The sequence below is a fragment of the Notolepis coatsorum genome, assembly GCF_963971535.1.
Source record: "Notolepis coatsorum genome assembly, chromosome: 9".
NCBI classification, from domain to species: Eukaryota; Metazoa; Chordata; class Actinopteri; order Aulopiformes; family Paralepididae; genus Notolepis; species Notolepis coatsorum.
Genome location: NC_140173.1, coordinates 133,234,714 through 133,247,213, shown reverse-complemented (window position 1 = coordinate 133,247,213; position 12,500 = coordinate 133,234,714). Strand labels below are relative to the sequence as shown.

Below are 12,500 nucleotides of genomic sequence, written 5' to 3'. Positions count from 1 at the left end.
AGGTCATTGTCGCAAAATAATTGACCGACACGGAGTTGTTTTAAACGTCAGTGAAGGTCAATTATTTTGCGACAATCATCGAGTATAGCTATACATTATCCCGCTTATTATATGGCTAACTTACTAACAATATACCTAATTCATTTTACATCGACAAGACGAGATCAAATGCAGACGCAGTTCTGTTCTGGCTCCGCTGTCATCGTCACACACACTCCGCTGTCAGTGCAGCCGGCAGGTGTGTCTGATTGGCTGCACTGATGCAGTGTGTCTGTGGCCTTGATTGCGAACAGCTGCGCACAGCGGTCATTATTGTTCGGCAGAGGTCCGTTATCGAGTAATAACGGACCTCTGACGAGCGCTATTGACCAATCACAAGCAAGCATTTCGGCGAATGTGAAAACGCCATGTAATAAGTTACTATATTATAGCTATAGTATATATATATACTCTGTCTCCGTATACTGTATATATTCTTTCAAGACATCTCAATACCTCCTCAGCTTTCTGTGTATGCTGAAGCTAACGGTTGAGACGAGAGGTTCGACCTATTAGTGACATCACACATGTAAGTCAGATTTCAGGGAAGTACAGGGAAGCTCCCTCCCTCGCCAAGGGAAGAATGTGAACAAGGTGCTCTGGTGACAAGTTCTGCACAAAATAATAACATATCTTAGGGTGACCAAACGTCCTCTTTTGCCCGGACATGTCCTCTTTTCACGCCCTGTCTGGGGCATCTGGGGGGGGGGGGGGTTATAAATTCATGAAAATGTCCGTGTTTTTTTGTTTTTCAGTTTCAATTTCAGTTTCACGGCACTTTGCGAGCGTCTGAAGGCTCGGGACTGCATTTTTCCGCGCGAACATATACATTACCGAATTAAAGCGCTATTTGTTGCCGTTCGAATGCCATCTGAATCGACAGAATCCATGCCTCGGTTCTCGAGTTACATGCAACTTTTTACGCACGTGCGTCAGATTATCACCCCGGACTCCCGAGGCTCCAGAAGTCAATCATCCGCCGATTGCGAAAATGATTGGTCAGCGTTGTAACTTGTAGCCAACAATGAGTGTAGCTTTCCAGTGATATCCCACGTGGGGGTGTGCGAATCAGGGATCTAGGTGAAAATTGACAAGCGAAGACAGGATCAAATGATAATAATTCCGAATGAATTTACATGGATGAGGAAATGCAGAGCTTTTTTCTTGGCACACGGTTTACCCGGATGTCTCTATAAGACTAATTTCTGAACGGATTTTTATCAAATTTGGACCTGTACTACATAAGACTTTCAGGCTATGGATTTGCAGTGTTTTCCAGCTTATACAAAAAATATATATATATTATTTTGGAATATTGCAACTACTACACAAAAACGTGAGTACACAAGTTCAAGTTCAACTCAGGTTCAGCCCTATGTTACTCATTAGCACTAAAAGTGATTTTTCTTTATTGTGTAAGAAACTTCAAAATGTTATCTTTCAAAAGAGACCAGGCTTATGCATGTGCTATAAGCATAAAGTATAAAGATAAGCTTTGCAAAAAAGGTATGCAGTCCTCAAGTTCAAGTAAAAAAAGAAATGCCACTTTTCTGGGCGCATGTCATGTGGTTACATTTGGGATATTGCAACCACTACATAAAAATGTGAGTACACAAGTTCAAGTTCAACTCATGTTCAGACCTATATGCTACTCTATTTCATTAGCACTAAAAGTGATTTTCCTTTTTTGCATTAGTAACTTCAGAATGTTATCTTTCAAAAGAGACCAGGCTTATGCATGTGCTATAAGCATAACGTATAAAGATAAGCATTGCAAAAAAAGTATGCAGTCCTCAAGTTCAAGTAAAAAAAAATGCCGCTTTTCTGGGTGCATGTTAAGAGGTTAAAACAATAAAGGCATCTTTGAGTAAACTTTGAGTAGAGATTCAAGATTCAAGAGGTTTATTCATCACATACATAAACAAGACACAGTGAAATGAAGGTGGCCATGCCCGCTTCGATTGTGCAAAGTATCATTAAGTATCTCGAGGCTGGGGCCAGCATGTCCTCTTTTTTGGAAATCAAAATATGGTCACCCTAACATATCTGTACAGTCAAAGTCGTGCCTCCAAGAAAAGTTAACCGCAAGAGAGAGATCCCGCTGAGTGGGAGGGGGGTCTCTAAGTGGTCGTACCGTGCGGCGTTGACGATGCGCGTGGCGTCGTATCCCAGGACGGGGATGTCCATGAGCAGCAGGTAGTCTTTGAGCAGCCGGTCCTTCTGCTGCTGCTCCTTCTCCATCAGGAAGTGAATCCTCAGCTCCTCAAAACCCCCCCGCCCGGGGTTGATCAGCGGCACGGCTCGGATCTCTGGGGAACACAGCCCAACACGCAGGAGCACAGGTATGAGAACTAACACAGGACACCCAAAATCTATGTATATATTATCTTTATCACACACACACACACACACACACACATGAGAGTGCCATTCTCTTTTTCCCTCTCTTACAAACCTTACCGCATATATATACATATTCATATCTGTCTGAATATACCTGCAAATAATCCTCCTACTGTATATACCTACTTATACACCTGCATATAACCCTTATAACTCTGTATGATAGCATGTCCAATAATGCTGTATATACCGTATATATATATTTATTCTTACCGTATATATATCTATCCACCTGTCTGTACACACCTGCACATAATCCTTTTACATTCCTTTATATACTATATCTATATTTGTACACATCCCTTACCTACTCTTACTAGTTACACTGCTGGCCAGTATGACTACTACTACCATATTGTCTCTTAAGTTCATCGATCTTATCACACTACACGAACCACACAATCATGACCGCTCTGTAAATTAGAAAATAGAATAGAATAGAATAGTAGAAAATCTCAATGATGCACTATCATCTGTATAAAATGCTGCCGCCCCACTAAAAACTAAAAAGAACCAGAGCCTCCTATAATTGAACTATAATGCTGTCAACAAAGAAAAAAAGAAATGTTGTGCAGTTTGAGAGAAAATGGAGGAAAACAAAAACCACTATCTGCTGTGATTTCTACAAAGATGCTTTAACTGCCTATAACAAAACCATCCGCTTAGCAAGGAAAGACTACTTCTCAAAATGTATTACAGAAATTCTAATGTGATTTGCCTTACCTTGCTGCTACCTTTTTTTAAATCTTTTTTATGCTTGTTTTATATGTCTGTAACCAATTATGTTTTATATGTCTGCACTTTATACTCATCTTATGCCTGTATTTTTTTTACTGCTGTGAAGCACTTTGAACTGCAATTTCTGTATGAAAGGTGCTATACAAATAAAGTGTTTACAAATACAAATACTAAATTATTATATTATGTTAGTATTACTCAGTAGTACACATTTATGTTATACCCAGTTTAATCACCTGTACATTGTATATATCTATTTGCACTCTGGTTAAATGCCAAACATCTCTTCGTTGTACTGTATACTTGTGCTGTATAATGACAATAAATTGGAATCTAATCTAATCTAATAATAACCTTGATTCAGTATGCATCCCAGCCCTGCCTAGTACCTCCCGTCTGTGCCTCCTACCTGGGCCGCTGTCCTTGATGGTGATGAGGGGGGCGAAGTGTTGTGAGTCGTAGCCCAGCACTATGGGGTACTTGTAGCACTCTGTTGGCGGCCAGTGGAGAGGCAGGTAGATCCCGCCCACATTCAGCGGAGAGAAGGAGGAGCCAGACTTCATACTCCGCAGCACCTGGTCTGTAAAAGAAGAAGGGGTGGGGGGAGGTGGGTGGGGGGTTGACACGGCCTTAGGTGAATGTGTCGGTACTAGGGCTGACCCCTATTAATCGATTAGTCGACTAATCGGTCGAAAGGGGCCGTAGTCGACTGGCCAACCTCTTAGTCGAATATAATAATAAAAAAAAATTAAAAAAGGTATTAATATTTTTTTTTTTTTTTTTTTTTTTATCATTCTTTCCAAAAGAAAATAGGCCTAGAAGCGCGGCTAACGCTAATGGCACGCATACCAGAGGCTAACTGCCTATGAAAACAGGCACAGAGGCACTGAAAGAGGATTTCACCCATCTAATGAACACACTAGACTAGACAAATATCAAGATGTATCCATCAGTGGACAAATTGCATGCTTTTGCAGAGGACAAGAAGCCTTCAGTCGACTCCTTCAGACATTAAGCACCCCCACAGCCCAAATGAAAAAAAGAAAAAAAATATATATATTTTTAACCCTTTTTTTTTTTTTTTTTTTTTTAGTCGACCAATAGTCGACTAACGGCAAATTTTGGCCAATCCTAGTCGACCATCCAAATCCTTAGTCGGGGACAGCCCTAGTCGGTACTAGCGGATTAGACCTGCAGTTGGCACTGTGTGAGGCCACGACATTTGAGCAAATTAATAATACTGCATGTTCTGAAGGTCCAGATTAATAATTAGAATTAGTTCAACAGAAAGGTATAGAACACCTAAAGTCTGTTGGTTGCTATATGAGTTCAGCCTCAACCGAACTCAGTCTAAAGGTCTATTCTGTCTCCGTTATCCTCTGCCCGTCGCCGTCGGCAGATCGATGCGGGAGTATGGTATTCCTCCTCTCCCTTGGCAACACCACAACACCGTTTCCAACTAATAACGGCACTAACGTTACCACCACAGCGCTGTAGCAAAACACCTCTCTCTCCTCACTTTTATTCTCCAACTAACGGTTATCTTTTTCTCCGTTCAATATGTGTTGATTGGCTCGGCTGTATACAAAACTAACGGTATAACTTTGTCTCCGTTGTAAGCAGCGGCGATACAAGGAGCAAATACGGGCGAACAATAAAACACTATCAGGTCAACAGTAAATATATATCTTACAAATAAAACAATATATATATATATATAGAAAATAATAAACATGGACTTTAGGTGATAGCCCAATCCATACCCCTCCGTTGAACCAACCCCAACCATTAATCTGGACCTCCAGAACACTGCAAAATAATAATACGTGTGTAACAAAATCATTCATTGTGTTTGATGTAAGCAAACTGATGCCAGACTCAGCATTCATGCGTTCGGCTGAATATCGAGATGAAGTGCAGCCTACATGGTGAACTCAACTCGTTATTATTGGCGCAAAAAAAGTCAGAGGAAACAATGCGGCCACTAATGCAAACCACGTTAGAGGGCACATGTGCGTATAACGGTGATAGTCAGAAAGCTAAGGTGATCACATGAAAAGTAATGGATTCATAGGGCTCGACGACCGTGTTACAGTTACACTCTCCCAGGTCACACATATTTTTCAGACATTGCCTTGTACCCGAGCTCTACCAGGAAGTGTATTCGCACATTGATAGCCTTCTGAAAGAAGAGTTTTCTTCAATTAGCTTTACCAGTGATATTTGGAGCTCTGATGTCAGCCCCATGTCAATGCTGAGTTTGACAGCTCAGTGGATTGACGCAGACTTCCAACTCCGTAAAGCGGTCCTGCATTACCAAGAGTTCTCCGGCTCCCATACTGCTGCAGGCTGCAGCGCTGGCAACAGCATTCGAGAATATGTTCCAGGCGTGGCATATTCCGAAAGAAAATATTCATGTCATACTCCGAGATAATGCCCGAAACGTGGTCAAATGCATGAAAGACGCAGTATTACAAAGTTTGGGATGTATGGCCCACGCGCTTCAGCTGGCTGTCTAGTGTCTACGGTGGAGTGCTGTCACAGCGCAGCATAAAAGACATCGCACTTTTACGCACTGTTTAGCCTATATTTTACGCGCTGTGTTTAGCCTATTAAATAGGCTAATTGTTTTTTCAGCCTGTTATTAGTTTTAACTTCTTTAATTCACACCGCCCCAGTTTGCAACAACGCAACAGCCAATGTTCCGAGACATATTTATATATTTGTATAATTGTTTTTAGGGCTGGTGTATTCAAATAGCCTAACAAATAAAATGTAATATGTCTCGGAACATTGGCCCGCAGATGCACCACTGCAAACCAAAGAAATGTGAACTCAAGAAGCCAAAACGAAGTTTAGCCTGTTTTAGAAGGCTATAGCCAAAGTTGCCTTTTACCACCGCGTAGCCTATATTTTACGCACAGTGTTTAGCCTATTAAATAGGCTAATTGTTTTTTCAGCCTGTTAATAAATGTGTTGTTAATTCAGTATTTAACTTCTTGAATTCATATTTATTTAGGCTATGCTAATTAAAAACACAAATGTTATGGACACCTAATTTAATTATCTGCTTATTTATTAATGCTTCAATTCATTCAGAAACGTTGCAGCAAACAATCCATATGTGCATTTGTTTACATAATGATAACGGACATAAATAACATAATATTATTGAGGGAGGAGAGAAACGCTGAGGGCATGCTGAATGTGATTTGACCAAAGCACAGTATACAAACACAGACAGTGGAGCTGTTTGCAGATAGCGGAGCATTTTGACTTGTTGCATGGTGGCGATGTCTCGCAGATAATAGTATAATTATATAATATATTTTTTTTCTGTAGGTAACGTTACATTTGGTTGACAATTTACTGACTGACTTTCACGACACTCCATATTTACGTAGCTATCTAACCAGCACTGTAAACCGGGACCCAGCCCAAACCATCACTGTGACGTCACCATCCAGCTAAATCTAAAATGGCGGCGCCCATGGCAAAAACGGGGAAATTACATTTGAGTTTTCAGACAAATAAGCAGGATTTCACATTTGATTATAGGACCATGTCTTACCCAAGGTACACAACAAACAAACTAGGCTCATATTGTTCAATGCTTCATCTCCCCTTTTGTATCTTGAGGCTGGGGGGGGCAGCATGTCCTCTTTTTTGGAAATCAAAATATGGTCACCCTAACTTTTCTGTTATGTTCATACTATTGGGGGGAAACTGTTATGGTTTGTAACCGACCCCAATCGCACAACACAAGACAGGTATGATGGTTTGCCAAGAAACAGATATTTATTGAGAGACAGGGAAAAAAGGGCACTGTCCCTTTAAGGGAGAACACAAATACAGGAATATAACAAGAGGGGAAAAACTAGGTGCCTTTAAGAGGCGGGCAGGAAAAGGGTACACTAAGGGAAGGTTAATGAACGCTAGGGGAAAACATTAAAGGAACGCTAGGGGAAGGTTAAGGAAACAGAGGAACTAGAGACTAGGAGATGTCGGGACAAGGAGAGCTAGGGAACAGGAGAACTGGGGACTAGGAGAACTAGGGACAAGGAACTAGGTGGAACTAGAAGGGGAGAACTTGGGACCAGGAACTAGGTGGAACTAGAAGGGGAGAACTAGGGACAGAGGGGACTGAGGCCCGCGGAGGCGGGCTGGGGACAGGGAGGAACTGGGGACTGGTGGGAAAACATCTGGGCCGCTCTGCAGAACAGAGGAGAGGGTTAATATTCAAAAGGGAACAAACAGAGCAGATGCAGAACTGTCCAAATAAACAAAGTAACAAAGTAATAATATCTTCGTGTGACAAACACACAGGGGGAGATGTAATGTCCAAAAATACTATCTAAGTGAGAACAAAAACAGAGTGGGAGATGAAATGTCCAAACTACTAACCAAGTGAGAACAAAAACAGAGTGGGAGATGAAATGTCCAAACTACTAACTAAGTGAGAACAAGAAAAGGAGGCATTACGCTGGGTGAGTGACATCACAATCAAAACTCACCCAAGCGTATGCGGAATGGTACAGGAACGCAGCGGGACCGGGGCAAGAGGCATTACGCTGGGTGAGTGACATCACAATCAAAACTCACCCAGGCGTATGCGTAATGGTACAGGGACAGCAGCGGGACGGGGGCAAGATGCATTACGCTGGGTGAGTGACATCACAATCAAAACTCACCCAGGCGTATGCGTAATGGTACAGGAAACGCAGCGGGACGGGGGCAAGAGGCATTACGCTGGGTGAGTGACATCACAATCAAAACTCACCCAGGCGTATGCGTAATGGTGCAGGAACAGCAGCGGCGGCGAGGGTGTCGCCACCGGGTAGCTGGCTGTCCGAGCCGAGGAACAGAGTGCTGGAACAGCGGCGGTGGCGAGGGTGTCGTCCACCGGGTAGCCGCTGTCGGAGCCGAGGAACAGGGTGCTGGAACAGCGGCGGTGGCGAGGGTGTCGCCACCGGGTAGCTGGCTGTCCGAGCCGAGGAACAGAGTGCTGGAACAGCGGCGGTGGCGAGGGTGTCGTCCACCGGGTAGCCGCTGTCGGAGCCGAGGAACAGGGTGCTGGAACAGCGGCGGTGGCGAGGGTGTCGTCCACCGGGTAGCCGCTGTCGGAGCCGAGGAACAGAGTGCTGGAACAGCGGCGGTGGCGAGGGTGTCGTCCACCGGGTAGCCGCTGTCGGAGCCGAGGAACAGAGTGCTGGAACAGCGGCGGTGGCGAGGGTGTCGTCCACCGGGTAGCCGCTGTCGGAGCCGAGGAACAGAGTGGCGCGCCACACCTTGGTGTGCACGTCGGAACCGAGAGACGCCTCGGGGTGCGTCTGCGAGGAGGAGTGTGCCAAGCACGAGGATCCTTGGAAGATGCGCGTTGCGCGCTGGAGACTGGAGAGCGTGCCAAGCCCTTGAAGATGCGCGTTGCGCGCTGGTGACTGGAGAGCGTGCCAAGCCCTTGCAGATGCGCGTTGCGCGCTGGTGACTGGAGAGCGTGCCAAGCACGAGGATCCTTGGAAGATGCGCGTTGCGGGCTGGAGACTGGAGAGCGTGCCAAGCCCTTGCAGATGCGCGTTGCGCGCTGGTGACTGGAGAGCGTGCCAAGCCCGAGGGTCCGGGAGATGCGCGTTGGTCTAGATGTGCGTCAGGACGAACAGCTGCGCTGGGGTCTGCAGTGGAGCGCTGGGGTGCCTCCCGTGGAAGTACAGGGAGCGCAGAACAGTCTCCTCCACAGGCTACGGCGACAGCAGACGAAGGCTGGAGCAAAACATCTCAAGGCTGGAGAAATCCATATACAGCATTGGTAGACCAGAGGATCTCCCGAAAGAGTCTAGATGTTAGAGAATATGACTCAGCATGAATACAACACGACCCCACGCCGAAACGAGGGGAAGAGCCCTGGTATTTAAAGCCCACAGGGGAACTAATTAGCCTGCCACCACAGGTGCGAGAGGTAATTGATAATAGTCCAGGTGTGGCCACTGAGAGTAAACGAGAGTAAAGAACGAGAGGGTGGGGGCTAGAGAGAGTGAGTGAGAAGGGAATTTCTAACAGTAGGCTTAAAGAAAACAGAGAAAGTTGGTGAGCAGCGGACAAAACCTCACAGTACCCCCCCCTCAACGGGAGCCACCTGGCGACCCAAAACAAATACAGACAGAGTGGCAGGGGGCAAAACAAGACAAAAACAAAAGGTACTGGCCAAGCCAGCAGGGGAAGCCACCACAAGAGTGGGGCTAGCAAAAGAAACAGGGTCGCCGAGGGGTAACTAGGGTAGCAGAGGGGCAACAGGAGGAACTGGCCTAGAGGAAACCGGGCCTAGAGGAACCGGGTCAGGAGGAACTGGGTCCAGAGAACTAGCCTAGAGAACTGGCCAAGAGAACTGGCCTAGAGAACCGGTCTAGAGAACTGGTTTAGAGAACTGGCCTAGAGAACTGGTCTAGAGAACTGGTCTAGAGGAACTGGTCTAGAGGAACTGAGGGGCAAGCAGGGTAGCTAAGGGGTAACCATGGTAGCACCGGGAAAGGGCTAGCAGAGGGAAAGGGTAGCTGCCAAGGCACTGATAGCTACAGGGCCTATGCTAGCTGTACTGCTACATCAACATAGAGGCTGCGCTAGCTGCCGAGCTAGGCTAGCAGGGGGAAAGGGTAGCTGCCAAGGCACTGATAGCTACAGGGCCTATGCCAGCTGTACTGCTACATTAACATAGAGGCTGCGCTAGCTGCCGGAGCTAGGCTGGCAGACAGGGCTGGACCAGCATGAGAGAACAAGCTAGCTGGAAGGACAGTCCTAGCTGTGTGAGATAAACTGACCTTGCTAGCTGAAGGGCAGTCCTAGCAGTGTGAGATAAACTGACCTTGCTAGCTGAAAAGGCAGTCCTAGCAGTGGGAGAAAAACTGACCTTGCTAGCTGAAAAGGCAGTCCTAGCAGTGAGAGATAAACTGACCTTGCTAGCTGAAAAGGCAGTCCTAGCAGTGGGAGATAAACTGACCTTGCTAGCTGAAAGGGCAGTCCTAGCAGTGGGATAAACTACACAAAAAAGTGGAGGCCATGCAGAGGGACCGGGTTAGCTGCTTGGGCCTGGCTAGCTACAGGGCCTATGCCAGCTGCAAGGCTGCATTAACATAGAGGCTGTGCTAGCAGCCGGGGCTAAGCTAGCAGACTGGGGCTCTGCTGAGGGACAGGGTTAGCTGCCAGGGCATGGCTAGCTACAGGGCCCATGCCAGCAGCAAGGGCTGCATAAACATAGAGGCTGTGCTAGCCGCCGAGGCAAAGCTAGCAGACAGGGCCATGCTGGTAGTAGAGGCCTAACAAGCTGCAGGGGGGTCAAACAGGGCTAAGAGGGGAGCTAAACAGGGCTAACAGGGAAGCAAATGGGGGAGTCAACAGGCTAACAGGGGAGCTAACCGGGGAGACCAACAAGCTAACAGGGGAGCTAACAGGCTAACAAGGAAGCTAGAGGGGAGCTAGAGGGAACAAGAAAAAAAAAGGCAAACTCAACATACACCGTCTGTGCTGGCTGGGGTCGTCGATTTGGTGGGGTCGTACTGTTATGGTTTGTAACCGACCCCAATCGCACAACACAAGACAGGTATGATGGTTTGCCAAGAAACAGATATTTATTGAGAGACAGGGAAAAAAGGGCACTGTCCCTTTAAGGGAGAACACAAATACAGGAATATAACAAGAGGGGAAAAACTAGGTGCCTTTAAGAGGCGGGCAGGAAAAGGGTACACTAAGGGAAGGTTAATGAACGCTAGGGGAAAACATTAAAGGAACGCTAGGGGAAGGTTAAGGAAACAGAGGAACTAGAGACTAGGAGATGTCGGGACAAGGAGAGCTAGGGAACAGGAGAACTGGGGACTAGGAGAACTAGGGACAAGGAACTAGGTGGAACTAGAAGGGGAGAACTTGGGACCAGGAACTAGGTGGAACTAGAAGGGGAGAACTAGGGACAGAGGGGACTGAGGCCCGCGGAGGCGGGCTGGGGACAGGGAGGAACTGGGGACTGGTGGGAAAACATCTGGGCCGCTCTGCAGAACAGAGGAGAGGGTTAATATTCAAAAGGGAACAAACAGAGCAGATGCAGAACTGTCCAAATAAACAAAGTAACAAAGTAATAATATCTTCGTGTGACAAACACACAGGGGGAGATGTAATGTCCAAAAATACTATCTAAGTGAGAACAAAAACAGAGTGGGAGATGAAATGTCCAAACTACTAACCAAGTGAGAACAAAAACAGAGTGGGAGATGAAATGTCCAAACTACTAACTAAGTGAGAACAAGAAAAGGAGGCATTACGCTGGGTGAGTGACATCACAATCAAAACTCACCCAAGCGTATGCGGAATGGTACAGGAACGCAGCGGGACCGGGGCAAGAGGCATTACGCTGGGTGAGTGACATCACAATCAAAACTCACCCAGGCGTATGCGTAATGGTACAGGGACAGCAGCGGGACGGGGGCAAGATGCATTACGCTGGGTGAGTGACATCACAATCAAAACTCACCCAGGCGTATGCGTAATGGTACAGGAAACGCAGCGGGACGGGGGCAAGAGGCATTACGCTGGGTGAGTGACATCACAATCAAAACTCACCCAGGCGTATGCGTAATGGTGCAGGAACAGCAGCGGCGGCGAGGGTGTCGCCACCGGGTAGCTGGCTGTCCGAGCCGAGGAACAGAGTGCTGGAACAGCGGCGGTGGCGAGGGTGTCGTCCACCGGGTAGCCGCTGTCGGAGCCGAGGAACAGGGTGCTGGAACAGCGGCGGTGGCGAGGGTGTCGCCACCGGGTAGCTGGCTGTCCGAGCCGAGGAACAGAGTGCTGGAACAGCGGCGGTGGCGAGGGTGTCGTCCACCGGGTAGCCGCTGTCGGAGCCGAGGAACAGGGTGCTGGAACAGCGGCGGTGGCGAGGGTGTCGTCCACCGGGTAGCCGCTGTCGGAGCCGAGGAACAGAGTGCTGGAACAGCGGCGGTGGCGAGGGTGTCGTCCACCGGGTAGCCGCTGTCGGAGCCGAGGAACAGAGTGCTGGAACAGCGGCGGTGGCGAGGGTGTCGTCCACCGGGTAGCCGCTGTCGGAGCCGAGGAACAGAGTGGCGCGCCACACCTTGGTGTGCACGTCGGAACCGAGAGACGCCTCGGGGTGCGTCTGCGAGGAGGAGTGTGCCAAGCACGAGGATCCTTGGAAGATGCGCGTTGCGCGCTGGAGACTGGAGAGCGTGCCAAGCCCTTGAAGATGCGCGTTGCGCGCTGGTGACTGGAGAGCGTGCCAAGCCCTTGCAGATGCGCGTTGCGCGCTGGTGACTGGAGAGCGTGCCAAG

General features: G+C 47.5%; 1 protein-coding gene across 2 annotated transcripts in view; it reads right to left on the bottom strand.

Moving 5' to 3' along the window:
• tnfaip3 (tumor necrosis factor, alpha-induced protein 3) overlaps positions 1–12,500 on the bottom strand; it is a 93,906-nt gene that overhangs the window by 6,133 nt on the left and 75,273 nt on the right. For both annotated transcript variants that reach the window (XM_084321429.1, XM_084321428.1), the window contains exons 5-6: positions 3,590–3,760; positions 2,174–2,348 (exon numbers count right to left, since the gene is read on the bottom strand). In XM_084321429.1, coding sequence (XP_084177555.1) covers positions 2,174–2,348; positions 3,590–3,760 — 346 coding nt within the window. The remainder of the gene's footprint in view (positions 1–2,173; positions 2,349–3,589; positions 3,761–12,500) is intronic.